This window comes from Anabrus simplex, chromosome 2, assembly GCF_040414725.1.
Source record: "Anabrus simplex isolate iqAnaSimp1 chromosome 2, ASM4041472v1, whole genome shotgun sequence".
In the NCBI taxonomy this organism is placed as follows: Eukaryota; Metazoa; Arthropoda; class Insecta; order Orthoptera; family Tettigoniidae; genus Anabrus; species Anabrus simplex.
In genome coordinates, this window is record NC_090266.1 from 281,812,627 (window position 1) to 281,827,906 (window position 15,280).

The 15,280-nt window shown below is 37.4% G+C and overlaps 1 protein-coding gene across 1 annotated transcript in view; it reads left to right on the forward strand.

Annotated features, from left to right (window-relative positions):
• Positions 1–15,280, forward strand: part of Mitf (transcription factor Mitf) — a 533,115-nt gene that overhangs the window by 495,398 nt on the left and 22,437 nt on the right. Inside the window, exons 7-8 of the mRNA XM_067140584.2 lie at positions 9,290–9,455; positions 11,908–12,036. Of these exons, the coding sequence (XP_066996685.1) occupies positions 9,290–9,455; positions 11,908–12,036 (295 nt within the window). The remainder of the gene's footprint in view (positions 1–9,289; positions 9,456–11,907; positions 12,037–15,280) is intronic.

The following is a 15,280-nucleotide window of genomic DNA, read 5'->3' on the forward strand; positions in this document are numbered from 1 at the left end:
TTCGTGTAGGTCTAGTTGTGTAAAAAGAAAAAGAAGGTGTAGCAATCCAACTGTTGAGTGCACATCTACACTGGGGCAAAACACTGGTGATTTCACAGTTGAAAAGGCCTTTAAGAAAATAATTATTCCAACTTAAATGTTGCTTAATGATATTTATCCTTGACTATGCCAAAATATATATATATATATTATATGCCAGAAAACTGAATCTTAATGAGGCTCATTATAATTCAAGTTTCATTATGATACAGGTTTTCCACCAATCAGAGTTCAGATTTTCATTATGATACAAATATTTGACCAATCATCGCCAATTGTTAAAATAACTAATGATTGCAGAAGTAAGGCAGACATAAAATGCAAACTACCACAAGCAAGGAAGGCCTTTCTTAAAGAAAAGAAATACGCTCACTTCGAAATAGGAATTAGAAAGACGTTTATGAAGACTTTCGTCTGGAGCGTGGCATTGTATGGAAGTGAAACATGAATGATAATGAGCTCAGAAAGAAAGAGAATAGAAGGTTTTGAAATGTGGTGTCACAGAAGAATGCTGAATGTTAGGTGGGTAGATTGAATTGCAGATGAAGGGATACTGAATCGAATGGTGAGAGGAGAACAATTTGGCAGAATTTCACCAGAAGAGACAGAATGATAGGGCACATCTTAAGACACCCAAGTCTTGTTCAGTTAGTTTTTGAGGGAGGTGTAGGTGGTAAAAGCAGCAGGGGTAGACCAAGGTGTGAATATGACAAAGAGATTAGAGTAGATGTAGGATCTAGAAATAAAAAGGTTAGCAGAGGGTAGGGTGGCACAGAGAGCTGCTTCAAACCAGTCTGTAGACTAATGATCCACACAGCAAAAATACATTATTATTATTATTATTATTATTATTATTATTATTATTATTATTATTATTATTATTATTATTAATTTGATAGTGTTTGAGTCAAATTGTGAAACAGTAGTTAAGTGTAAGTGCGTGCCTGGAGCCCTAACTTCGCCACTGATAAAGGCAGTATCTATCTATCTGTCTGTCTAAAATAGTAGTTATTAGTAGATACATAACATAGAAAGCAGTGGATTGTATTCTAATTACTAATATCCTCAATATTGTTTTTTCTTTCTTTCATACTTTCTTTGACAGCATCCCCTATGAAAGTGGGAATTGAGTGACAAACCAAATGAAGCATTGTTAATGGCTGTACTGTGGAGACCCTGGCAGAGATAAAAGATAAATTTCTTCTTGGTCAAAAAGTATAATCAACTTTCCAATTGGGATGTCATATACTAATAACTAAAGTTCCTTTTTTTCATACCAGGTGAATCAGCTGCCTCTACCAATATTGTTTTATGGAAACCACAGGTTCATACACGTCCTGTAAACATCTGTCCTACCAGCACGCATAATAAACACTGTAAAATGGATATCTCTGTATTTATGGCCTACACAAAAATAGGAAGATATTATACCATAATATTATTAAATAATAGAAAGCACGGGCAAATTTTCTACACGATATGATATGTAAATGAAATGTCTGTGAAGCATGAAGTGGATATTACGACCGTGTTAAAGCTATCACATGATCTGTAATTTACACGTATTGTGCCATAGTGCAATATAGCACAGATGGCAAGAGCAAGCTGAATGCCAGTCTTCCTTTTGATAGGTTTGAGTGCAGGACAGGGATACTCTTTTATTTTTGATTTATTTAGTGTTTACCATCTCTTAATGTATATAAAATATCCCTTTTTTATGCACATTTTCAGTAAATGAAAGTGCATGTGGCCCCAAGAAGGCCTGATACGTTATCATTGTTGGTCAAGAATGGGATAGGTAGTTAAGGGTAAACCATACTGCGCTGACAATGATTATTTACATTAGCAAGTGCTCAAATTGATGACCTGCTTGGTTTATGCACATCCAGGCGTGTTGCTGAATGGAGATTCTAGTGTGTCCTAGCATTGCCAGTGTTATTGATCTACAGCTTTTGGTGATGACTTGTCGAAGGCGCTCCGGGATTTTCTGACTCCTGGGTATAAACTGTTTGTTTCAAATGCCCCTACAGGAAGAAATCTAATGGTATTAAATCTGGTGACCTTGTGGCCCAAGAGACAGGTCCTCCCTGTCCTACATATGTTCGTGGATATCTCTCGTTCAGATAGTTACAGACGGCTAACATCCAACATAGTGGAGCATCACACTGTTGAAACCATATCGTTAAACATCCTCTGACTGGCACATCCTCCAGCAGAAATGGGAGTTCATTGTGTAGAAAGTGCAGGTAGTGTGCGCCTACATTGCAGATACAGACTGATACAAGATATTTGTCTGATGCAGACTTAGTGCCTGCAACAAATTCTCTCTTTCTTCCCTGTAGGTGAGGAGCACATCAACATATTCTTCTTTGGAATACATCGTGAATGACTGAAGCTACTTCATTCTGACTGTGTAGCGGTGCATTGTGTGCAGCACACAAAAATAATAAGAATGGCTGTTTATTGCTTGCAGGTGGCTCACACTGGCCTGGATTTAAGCATTGATGCTTGAAGATTCATATCGAATGAATTTTTTGTTCGATGTAGAGTTCAAACTATCAATACATACTACGTTCTGTTAATTGGTAGTCTAACATTTGACCACATGCGCTACACCATAGCTGTGAGTTAGACTTGTATTAAGAATGCCTTAGAGTGCCAAATAGCTTGGTAGCCTGTGCAGTGGGCTCCACTACATGCACCAGCCATCTGTCTTGGTAGGTGAACTAGTTAGCAATTGATGAGCCCAATTTTGCAACTGGCAACCAATAATGTGCCAGCTGGAAAATTTATAATTTCCAGTAATGGACCAATTATATTGGAACTGTAGTTACATAACAAGAATGATGGTAGCATAAGAATCGTTCGATGTACTCGCAGTGCATTAGTATCATACGGGATGCTAGCAGAGAAATATTGACCTCAAGACGATCTCTCACATTTGTTGGGCTGCAGAACAAATATTGGTAGGGGCAACTGAGCTCTGCTGTCTCCAGATTGTAGATATAATTTTTCTAGCAGTTAATGTGGAGAAAGTTGTCTAGAAACTATATATACAGTATTATTTGTTAGTAACTTACTATTTTCCATCAGTCAAATAATTTTGATGCTAAGTTGCTTTGGGTTGATAATTAAATGAAAAATGATAAATAACAAAATAACTTTCACTCATTTACAGCTAGAACCTGATGCAACTTATGAAGAAATTTGTTCATAATCTATCTGACTTCAAAGGTTAGAATATAGTCTAACCCATAAGTTAGTTGCACATTTGCTATTGCAGTGACACAACGTAAAAATATATATTTATATATTTTTCAAGTTCATGTAAAGAAATTAAAATCATGCTGTAGATTATAAACCATATCTTTTTTAAAAAATTACTGACTGCAGCTTTCCTTAGTGGATCCCTAAGGTTCTTCTCTCAAATCCATTTCATTTCTTCTACCACACTCCACTGGATGTCCTTCGACAATATCTCCCCTACAAGCCTCATGATGGCAACTGGCAGAAATTAGCAGTGCACTGCGTACAGTTCAGTTGCCAAACTCGGTTTCCTCAGTGAAGCCTTTGCCTGTGCTGCGCTGCTGATTCTTGATCGTCTAAGCACAACAAAAACTCTTGAATCTTGTTAAAATCCTCACTTAGAGAAACAGCACATGAAATCCACATTCCTCATCTGATTAGGTAGTAAGAATCTAGGGCAATGGCAAGCCTGTGATCCTTCTGTAACTGTGTGTTCTATTGGGAGCCTAAGTCAGCATCTTATTGAGTTTGTATATAAGGGCATTTGATGTCTGGTATTCAGCTCTGACTGCTTTGCATGTATGTATGTTGGGTCTTCAGCCCGAAGGCTGGTTTGATACTCTACAGCTCTGCCAACAGCTATCATAGATAGCCTAGGCGTCACTGAAGAGGCATACTAGGGAAATAAGGAATGGGATACCATATTTACGCTAATAATCTCCGCACCCTAATTTTAGGGAGGATAATTTTCAAAAAATGAAATGAACTATAATTCCATCCAGCAAAAGTGTAACGTAGGCATAAACAAACATTTCATATCACTCCTAGAGTTCCACGAGGTCTTTACGCAAATATGAACATAACGGATATAGCTAGTTTGCCTGAACCTTATTTGAGATGATAAAAATGCATTATCATTGCTATAAAATATATTTCCCATGAAAATTAGCAAGTAGGCCTTCTTATGCGACAGGTATTTCATTTATCTGAACCTGCAGTTTTGCTGTAGATCGGAAGATTCTTTGTCTCTTGCATCACTCGAATTCTCTCCTGAATTACTTGCAAATTCATCACACTCCATGTCTAAAACACTTCTCACACGCGATTTCTTTTTACTCGGAGAATAACACGACCAGTGGTGGATAATTCTTTTCGTGCAATATAATGGCCTTCCATAGATACTGTAAAGGTTTATGGTAAATAAATAAATAATGAATGAATGAATGAATGTTTGCAATTTTAGATGCCTTGTACTTGCACGGAAACATCGTGGCTTATCGAACTTTCCTATTAGGAGGGAAGAAGTCTTTTGCTTCCGTCTGGATTGCAACACAGTACAGTGACCCCCCCCTTTAATAGTAGCGGCGATTGGAAATTAAAAGTAGGTGGGCAAAAAAATTTACAGACAACAAAGTACCTGGGTTTGTGGAATAACAGTGGGAGGGGGGTTATATACATCAAAACTGAATTACATGATTTCAAATTAACTGCCAACCCGAAATTCAGAAATGCCAACCCTTCCCACGTCACAAAGTATTCTAAGACCCATTAATGCCATGAAATGCCGAGAAATGCCGAATTGTGTCCAACAAGGTGCATTTACATTATTCAAATAAAGCTCTTGGATAAATCACTGGCAAAAATAACCTCATGCAGCGATAGAAAAAAAAGCAATATTCAAACATGAGGACAATTATGCTGGTTTCCCTGTGCAAATGCCTTATTTTTTGGATAATTGTTATGTTATGTCATGTTATGTTATGTTTTGTGTTGTGTTGTGTTGTGTTGTGTTATGTCATGTTGTGTTGTGTTGTGTTGTGTTATGTTATGTTATGAAGCACATACGGTGAGAAAATGCATGTAAATATGTGGAAGGATGAACGAGGGAGTGAAAGGTTGTATAAATGAGAAATATGTATATATTAGGCTATACTTTGTTACTTTACCTGTAAATAGTGTATATGACTATTTTACTTTAGGATTTAGGTAATTATTTCAAAGGTCAGGGGGCACTACGTGTAGGAGGGCTTGTCCTTTTCCCCTGGCCTTCCATAGATACTGTAAAGGTTAATGGTAAATGAATGAATGAATGAATGAATGTTTGCAATTTTAGATGCCTTGTACTTGCATGGAAACATCGTGGCTTATCGAACTTTGCTATGAGGAGGGAAGAAGTCTTTTACTTCCGTCTGGATTGCAACACAGTACAGTGACCCCCCCCCTTTAATAGTAGCGGCGATTGGAAATTAAAAGTAGGTGGGCAAAAAAATTTACAGACAACAAAGTACCTGGGTTTGTGGGATAACAGTGGGGGGGGATATACATCAAAACTGAAAAAAAAAAAAGCTACAAGATTGTACATTTTTATGCTCACTGAGCGAGTTTTCACAGAAAGGTAAAGGTTGACAGCCTACCAACTTAACTGTGATAATAATTGTCCTTTGAGATTTTGATTCAATACTATACATTAAAACTTTCACGAAAGGAACGACACTACAAATGTATTATAATTAAATAGAAGTACGGCATGATTATACAATTAAAAATCATTTGGTATTTGACTACACGTTAAGAAAATAAAAGAAACAGACACTAAAGCAAACCTCAGTGTCCATCAACTTAGCAAAAAGAATATCCCCTGCTTCCCTTCCTCACAGAAGATGCAAAGTGTCCATTAATTGCTGTGGTGCTAAACAAATAGGTCAACCATGACGAACGACATTTTATGCGTATTTCCGCTGATAATTTTGTAAATAATTAAAGAAAATAAATGAAATAATTAGCTGATAAACAACTGGGTTTGTACAAATTGCTTGTTTTAATAAATCCTATAATTCCTTGTTTTGGCCAGCCAAAATTGAATACAAATGTAATTATTTCTCCACAAAGTGAGGGGGTGACTGCCCCCCTCGCCCCCCCCCCCCAATCGCCGCTACTGTCCTTTAAAACCATAAGTGTGTTTGATCTCTGCAAAAAAAAGAAAGATGCAGTTTCATCGGCATTGACAATATTGTTCGGTGCGTACGAATTGATTATAATTATAAGCCACACATTTTCGCCAACTGTTGGCATTGCCAGTTTTTGCGGATTCTGTTTCTCCACACGTGGCCTGCTACGTGATATTGTGGCGATCCTTAAAATGCTGATTACTAATGAATTATGATTTCTCTCAAACTTAGCAACTATGAAACACACTGTAGACACACAAAAGTGAGCAAAAGTACGGAAAGCTACTCTTGCACGTTCCGGAAGACACGTTCTGTCGTGATGCCGAGAACATTCAAATTTAAATTACTCTGTAAAAACTATTTCTTTTAATCCAAAGGCAGTTTTGAATTAAAACTCTGAATTGTTTTCCGTTTAAAGACATATGGGGGCAGTTTTCTTCCATCTGCAGTTACACAAAGTATAACTCTACACCCAACATCGAAAACCATGTGAACCAGGAGCGTGTTGCGAACCTTGACGCAAATAAAACCCGCACTCCAGTTTCGTGCCTCAGATTTAAAATAAACAGTATATGGGGATTATTCATGTAAATATGGTAGTTTCCCATTGCTTTTTTCACCCATAGAAGTTGCTATTATATATCAGTCTGCCAAGTCCACTGAAATGCATGCACCAACCAACCCTATGAGCGATATTTTCATACCATTCATAACAGGGACTGGCTGCATAAGGAATGGTATTACTAGCATCGCTCATACCTCGGTCACTTTCATATTGTCAAAGCCAAGGATGAGACTGAGACCGGTCAATGAAAGTAACAAATTTATTCTGGCTCATACCAGAAGACATAGTGCACTGTAAACACTAAATCTCGCCACCAAATGCATCTGCTTTGCATATCCTATGTAAGTGCGAGTAAACACAGGTTATGTGATGGAGATCGGGGTACAGAGTTTTCAACTGTCCAAATGCTGAGACCATGTATGGTACCTCGTCAGTAAAAGCTTGCCATATTTTCTTGTACAGTATTCCTGAGCTTGCAGCAGCAGTAATTGAAACTCTGCATGATGGCTGTAGGGTTGATTGTTTGCTATTCGTACATTGCAAACATTGGCTTTGACGGATCTCCTGACGGGAATCACAACGATATCCAAGACAGCACTCAAGAAAGAATTGGGTGTTTCATCCAACATAAAACAAATAGGATGCTCTCCTATTACCTCTTTATTTTCTACATTGGCTTCGTATATTTGTGGGAAATAATTGTTTTGCTGAGTTGCTTTCATCTGGGACAGATCTTTCTGTGTTCTTTTCAAAGAAATTCTTCATTGAAAGCATATTTATTTTGTAAAGGGAAATGCTGCATTGTACAAAAGCAGCTGTAAAGTCGGTGAAGGAAGCATTAAATTTCTTGCTGTTTTCTTCTGCATTCTGCAAAGATGTTTGTATGAATGACTGTGTCAAAGCTTTCCCTGGTAGTTCTTTATTTTTGTGATGTCTTATATGTTGAAAACTAACTATTCTGCCCTTTAGGTTTTCCATCTACTTTAATACCTTGCGTCACACAAGGATCATCGGATAATCTTACTGTTACTCTCAATGAAATGAAACGAACTTACTGCATTCTGTAGCTGGCTACTGCTTGAAGCCGCCTTTGCCATTTATCTGACACTCACTATCACAGCACAAAGTTTCAACTATTCATAAATAAGTTCACATAAAGGTCTAAATCTAGTAAAGACCTACGTTCGACAAGTTATATGCTTCTGATCATATCTCATTGATGCAACATGTGCTACAAGACTCAATGGATGAGTCCAATTGTGATTACGACTGCCTTTCATCAACAGTATGTCCATAGAGCCTATAGCAAGGGTGACAAATTAACGTGCATGCACAAAATCTCTCTCTCTTGCACACAAGCTTTCTATAAGTAACAGTTCCTTTTGGCACAGTTAGTCTATTTTTGTGCATCAGGTTTAAATATTTGCTAGAGCAACAATCCTCTTTGATTTCAGTAGTCTTCTGACATCTATAGGAATCTAGGGGAATCAAAAGACAATCGATATTTATCATAAGCCATTTTCACTTGTCTCAGGAAATTACAGGTTCTTTGAAAAAAAAAAAACCCGATGGGAATTAGCTGTATTTTTTTATATTTAGTAAAAAATGACCTAAATAAGAAATATTAAAAAAGGGAATATGGACTAAGGGAGGAAAAATAATTAAAAACCATTTAATTTGGTTGTTGCAAGACAGGTTTGAACACCATAATTATTTTTTCCAATTGGCTTTACATTGCACCGACACAGACAGGTCTTCTGACGATGATTGTATAGGAAATGGCTAGGAGTAGAAGGAAGCGGCCATGGCTTTAATTAAGGTACAGCCCTGGCATTTACCTGGTGTGAAAATGGGAAACCACGTAAAACCATCTTCAGGGCTGCCGGCAGTGAGATTCAAACCCACTATCTTCCAAATGCAAGCTCACAGCTGTGTGCTCCTAACCGCAAAGCCAACTTGCTCGGTACATCGTAGTGAATTATTTCATGTTTCGTATTGGCATGACTTGCTTGGAAAACTTTAATCATATTTGGTCTATAGTTCATTGAATTTATCATTCAGGCTTTTCAAATGCCCCTCACATTTTCCTCCAGCAGTAGGCTTTAGATGGCTTGACCCCACAGTGAAGTCTGCTTGTGCTGCTGATAAATCTATTGAAACTGAAATTATAATTAAGCACAGTAGCTTTCAATGTTTATTGTGGACACAAGCTGGATACCAGCAATTGGTTTTCCATATATTTTTGAACTTATCATGGTTTTGAATTTTTGTGGTGGTGATAATTGTAATGTTATATAATTCATTTGAAAATAAATTATTTGGAAGTCTAAGTGAGAAGTACTTTTTGAACAAGTCAGAATTTATTTTAATCCTGAAGTGAGCTAGTAGAATATACAAACGAATTCATTCAAACTTAGAAGAAGAAAGATTCCTAATTTTAGGATTTTTAAAAAAATTCTCTTTTAGTAATGGTTTCCTTTTTCCATTACAGGTACTATGAGATTGTACGTGATGTGCGACCGAATAAAGGAACTATCTTGAAGTCTTCTGTTGACTACATAAAAGTTTTGAAGAATGAAGTGCAGCGTATGAAGCTTAGTGAAGCAAGACAGAAACAATTAGAAGCTCAAAACAGGAGATTGCTTTTGAGGATTCAGGTACCTGAAGAGAGATCATTTGTATTAAAGTGTTTTTTAAAAATGATTTTATATTAAATCAGACATGTTTTTATCAACAGTTCCCAGTGTATTTATTTTGATGTTTACGATAATCCTAAGGCAGTCTGTAATTCAGAGGGAATGTCATCAATTCCAGGTGCTTTGTTCTTATTTAGGTCCCTCACAGCTCTGTTGAATTCTGACCTCAAAATTGGGTGTACCATTTCATCAAAAGCATAAGTGCCAAGTCTATAGCAATTATATTATTCCTGTCTTTCATAAGTGACAAAAGCAGAAATAATCCAGCATTAGCTTCGCCCGCAGTATTATCATTCTCTGCTCAGAGTGTAAGCAAGTTTCCAAGTGGCTTTGTAGATACCACATCACCAATTGTGCATTTTTTTAATGTGTGGTTTCTTAAGTTGTAGGAAGTGAACTCATAGCTTTTTAAATTTTGTTTGTAATTCGACAATGGCGGACCGCGCTGGTTCATCTTGAGCTGTAACACAATGGTTGGATACCGAATTCAGTGATGTTGAAAATGATGTGGGCAGTGACTTTGCTATTGAAAGTGATCATAGTACTGACTTGGAAGTAGAAGGCACAGGTAGTGAAGATAAAGTTCAAGAATCCACAGAACAGTATTATTGCTATGGTGAAAACCGTTATAAATGGTCTGCTAAAGAACCTACTAGAAATGTGCGCACCCCAAGCCACAACATAATTCGCTTACCTGCGTTACGTGCTCAAGGAAGAATTGGCAATCAAATTTACTGTAGAAGTGCCTGCAATTTTGTATTTTCCAGGAACTTAAGGTTCAATGGACTAATGTCAAAATGCAGGATATGAGAGAGAAATACAAGCGGATGGACCATCCTGAAATTCAGGACACTTATAATATAGAAATTGAAGCTTTTTTATGATTACTTTCCTACATTGCTTCTTTCAAATCAAACAATGAAGATATTTCTGCAATGTTTGCTATGGATGGAACAAGCAGAGAAATTTTCCGCCTCATCATGTCTGGAAATAGGTTTCTTACTCTTCTCCTAGTACTACGATTTGACAATCCTGTAGATAGGATACAAAGATGTAGGCAAGACACCAAAGCAGCAGTACTTCTAGGATCGCTAATAGAAAATTCACATTTTTCATATTGATTTTTCATTTACAAAGTTTCACAAGATATGTATAGCATGTATATGATCACTTCTTGTTTTTAACACTTAGGCTGCTTTTGCTCCAAAATGTTCAGAAAAGGTTATATGTAGGAAATAAAAACTTCCTCTCAATTATTGAAAACATGCAAACAAATATAATATGTGATTTGAGTGCGTATTGGATGAGAAAAGAAATTAAAGAAGACAAATTAAAAATATTTTGAATGTGTAAATTAGTGCATTGCATGTTTTTGTTATTTCAGTGAATGTATGATAAATTTGTTTTCTCAAATAATTATGTATCAGTCTGTGAAAGAAAATAGTTTTAGACCCATTCAGAAGCATACGAGGAATGCTGATGCACTTTTAGTTCAGACATAGATTTCTTCTTCATAAAGTGACATACACTTGGATTCAGATTTTTTTTTTTTTTTTTTTTTTTTTTTTTTTTGCTAGTGGCTTTACGTCGCACCGACACAGATAGGTCTTATGGCGACGATGGGATAGGAAAGGCCTAGGAGTTGGAAGGAAGCGGCCGTGGCCTTAATTAAGGTACAGCCCCAGCATTTGCCTGGTGTGAAAATGGGAAACCACGGAAAACCATTTTCAGGGCTGCCAATAGTGGGATTCGAACCTACTATCTCCCGGATGCAAGCTCACAGCCGCGCGCCTCTACGCGCACGGCCAACTCGCCCGGTGATTCAGATTTTTAAACAATTTGTGGGTCATTGGAGTTGGTAATAAAATGTGTTAAAACATTCCTTAAAATACGCCTTTTCAATATAAAATGAATAAACCTTTTCTTAATGAAATATAATTCCATTAAAAATGCTCAAATTATAGATGTGTCTCAGACGTTATTAAATTAAATCCATATGCACTGCCAAGCACGGTATTTCGCTAAGGAAATGGTAAATCGATGTCTGAACGTTGTTTACTTGAGTTTGTGGGAAATAAATCAAGCCATTGTGGCAGCAAGAATTGAAATGTGAAGTATGTGAAGATTGTTTTCTTTGTATGTGCTGCCAAATTCTGTCATACCACATTGTGCTGCACATAAGTTTCATGAATCAAAGCTTGTGCAGTTTTAAGATGTTCAGAGTTTTTGAGAGAACTCTGATGCAATACACACTTCTCTAATGGATACATAAATTTTTAGAATTTATACTTGCAGGTTTTTTCTGAAAAAATGATCAGAACATTATTATTTTTCTTCTGCAGTGTTAACCTACTGTACTTGCAAAATATTCTCTGATTAAATGTAATAATACTTTATTTAAAATTATTTTCAGGAATTGGAGCTACAGGCAAAGGCTCATGGATTGCCAGTGTCTGAATTCACTTGGCAACCAACCACCTCCAAGATGGTGATAAACAACTATGTGAAGAACAGTCATATATTGCATGACCCAAGGAGAAAGGTATTTATTGATCTTTGGTTACAAAACAAAACAAAAAAAAGTTTGTCTAGTCCATGACCTTAAGCGGGGAGCTTGGTACACACCGGCTCACTCCCAAGTGGGGAGCAATTTCCCTGAATGAAGAAAATATTTAATAACTTGCTTAAAAACAATCTTGGAATAAAATGAACTATAGAAGGGCCATAAGAGAAATATTTACTTGAATATAGTGTATTTAATTGTTGAAAAATCTTACTTTAATTTTTCAATACTTTGTGCAAGAATGTACTAAGTGCTTTCACACTGTGATACCAAACTTGTTTCTTCCTAATAGCAAAGCACTGGTTTTCATTTATCCAGTAACTTATACCTAAATATTTTGGGAAGTTTTCTAACAATCTCTGCAAGGAAGTAATTTTTTGTGTACATGTAAATTCAGGATTAAAAGATTTATAATGGAATAAATTATAATACTCACGAAAGGTTAGCGCTTTTCAGGGATCCTGTTTATATACCTACAATTCTTAAGTGTCACACACGAACTATATTACACTACAATACAGGTAATATTTAACAATACAAAGGGCACTAGGAAAGTTTTGCACTACCCAAAAATGGTTGGCTGGACACCTCTGTTATGGTGAGGGATGAAAAGAGGGGTGAAAACCGGTCTAAAAGACAGCAAGACGTGACCTTTGTACCAGTTGTTACCAAGCAGTGGGATTGAAAGCAAGTTAAGATGTCAGTATGGTCTAAAGGTGAATATCGCGCAATTATCCGCTACAGTTTTGCTCGTGGATTAACTGTTAACTAGTGCCTGGAGGAAGTGACTCCTGTGCTGGGGAAAGACTGTCCACATCGGACAACAATTTTCCGCTGGTACAAAGAGTTCCAGAGGGAAATTTTGGGGTTGAAGACTATCCTCGTTCTGGGCGACAGTCTGAAAAAGTGACTGAGGAAAACATTGAATCTGTGAGGAAGATGTTGCAGCAAGAGAGGCGGTTGACATATCGGCGGGTATAAGAGACCCTCCACATCCCTGCACCAGCTATTCATTCAATTCTACGCAACCATCTCCGTGTTAGAAAGGTTTGTTCCCTTTGGGTGCCCCATTCACTTTCAGAGGAACAAAGGGCACATCGAGAGAAATGGTGCCGAGAAATGCTAAAACAGTTTGAAAATGGGACTTCACGTAACGTCAATAGGATCATTACAGGTGACGAAACTTGGCTTTATTTTTACGATGTCCCAACAAAATCCCAGAACAAGGTGTGGCTGTTTGAAGATGAGGGTACTCCTGTGACTGTGCGAAAGTCAGGGTCAGTGAAGAAAAGGATGATTGCAGTATTCTTCACTAAATGGGGCATCCTGACTCGGGCTGTGCTAGAAACACAAAGGACAGTTACTGCGAAGTGGTACAGTGAGACTTGTCTGCCTCAGGTCATCCAGGGTCTCAAGCAGCTCCGTCCAAGGTCACAGCTGAACACTTGGCTTTTGCATCACGACAATGCTCCAGCACATCATCCTAATGTAACAATGGATTTTCTTGCCAGATCAGGGTTGACTGTGCTTGATCGCCCTCCATACAGTCCTGATCCTGCCCCATGTGACTTCGCACTCTTCCCAGAAGTGAAGATGAAGCTAAAAGGGCGGCGTTTTGCATCCAGCGAGGAGCTTCTGGCAGCATGGGATCAAGAGTGTGAAAATGTAAGCGAAGAAAAGTGGCAGAGTTGGTTCAGTGACTGGTTTCGATGTATGGAGAAGTGTATTGAGTGTGGTGGAAATTATTTTGAAAAAGTCTAAAGCGTTCACCCATATTGCAAAACTTTCCTAGTGCCCTTTGTATTTAGTCTTCACAGTGTTATGTCTTTTACAACTGTTCATTTGATACACACAGAAGTAGATCATGTTACATACCCTGTCCCGGCTTTGCATAATTTGTATGATTCCATTCCGAAATGTGATAGTTCTTTTGGTATGTAAACTTTCCACCCTGGCCACCCTTTCCATAAGAAGAGATTCTCATCAATTGACATTTTGCCATCAGGTGTATAAGCTTCCGAAAATTTTGCTTCTAGGTGGTCAAACACTGGCTTTATCTTATATATTTTGGGAGTAATTTGTCCATTATACACCTCATTGTCAGAGAAATGTAAAAAGCTGTGGAGGAAAAATATATAATAATAATAATAATAATAATAATAATAATAATAATAATAATAATAATAATAATAATAATAATAATAATGTTATTGGCTTTACGTTCCATGAACAACTTTTATAGTTTTTGGAGATGGAATTTAGTCCTGCAGGAGTTCTTTTGCATGCTAGTAAATCTAACAACACAAGGCTGGCATATTTGAGCACCTTCAAATACCACCGGACTGAGCCAGGATGGAACCTGCCAAGTGGTGTCAGAAGGCCAGCTCCTCAACCATCTGAACCACTCAGCCTGGCGAGGATAAATCTCTTCTGTGTCATCAGCTTATACAAAATAGGCGTAGTCAACAAGCAATTGTGAGAAATATAGTGTCCTAATTTAGGTTTCTGTACAATACACTGCAACAACATTATGCCCATAAGAAGCTTTATTTCGTCCTTATTTGTCTGGAGCCGGTCTTGATCTCAACTCCTTTGTTTCATCGTACTAAACTGGATTTTATGTACGATTTTCTGCCGGGCATCTTTTATCTGTTCAGCTATGTTCTGGCATATCTCTTCATCGAAAAATTATTCAAATATTTTGCTTGGTTTTGTTTTCCCTAAAATGTCTCCCTTTACATCACGATGGAATTTTAAATGAAAGGGGGATCTTCTTTGTCCGTTTTCAGTCTAAGTTGATGAGGAAGTTGCGCTGGTTGGAGTATTATCAGTATTTCTTTACCACTGTCACTGTCATGATCACTACTTTAACTGGAATAGAACACATGTTGTCTCTTTCATGACTGCTGAACATTCACATCAGCTGGGCCCAAACCCTGTACATTCAAGCCTGCAGTACTTGTTCCAGGTAAATTCCTGTCACTTATGGATTCACCTTCAGGAGAACTTACTCACTAAGATCACTATCCTCCCCACTAAATTCTAACATTTTGTTTATCATGACCCGCAAATAATCCTCCTCTAATGGTGGCGGCCGGTAATTCCTTTTAGACATTTCAGCGCAAAAAAATAAGGAAAGAATCTAGTAGAACCCTGGTCTCTGCAGTTTGGAAGGAAATAATGAATTGTGCCTGTATTACGGAACATACGCGTGCGATAATAA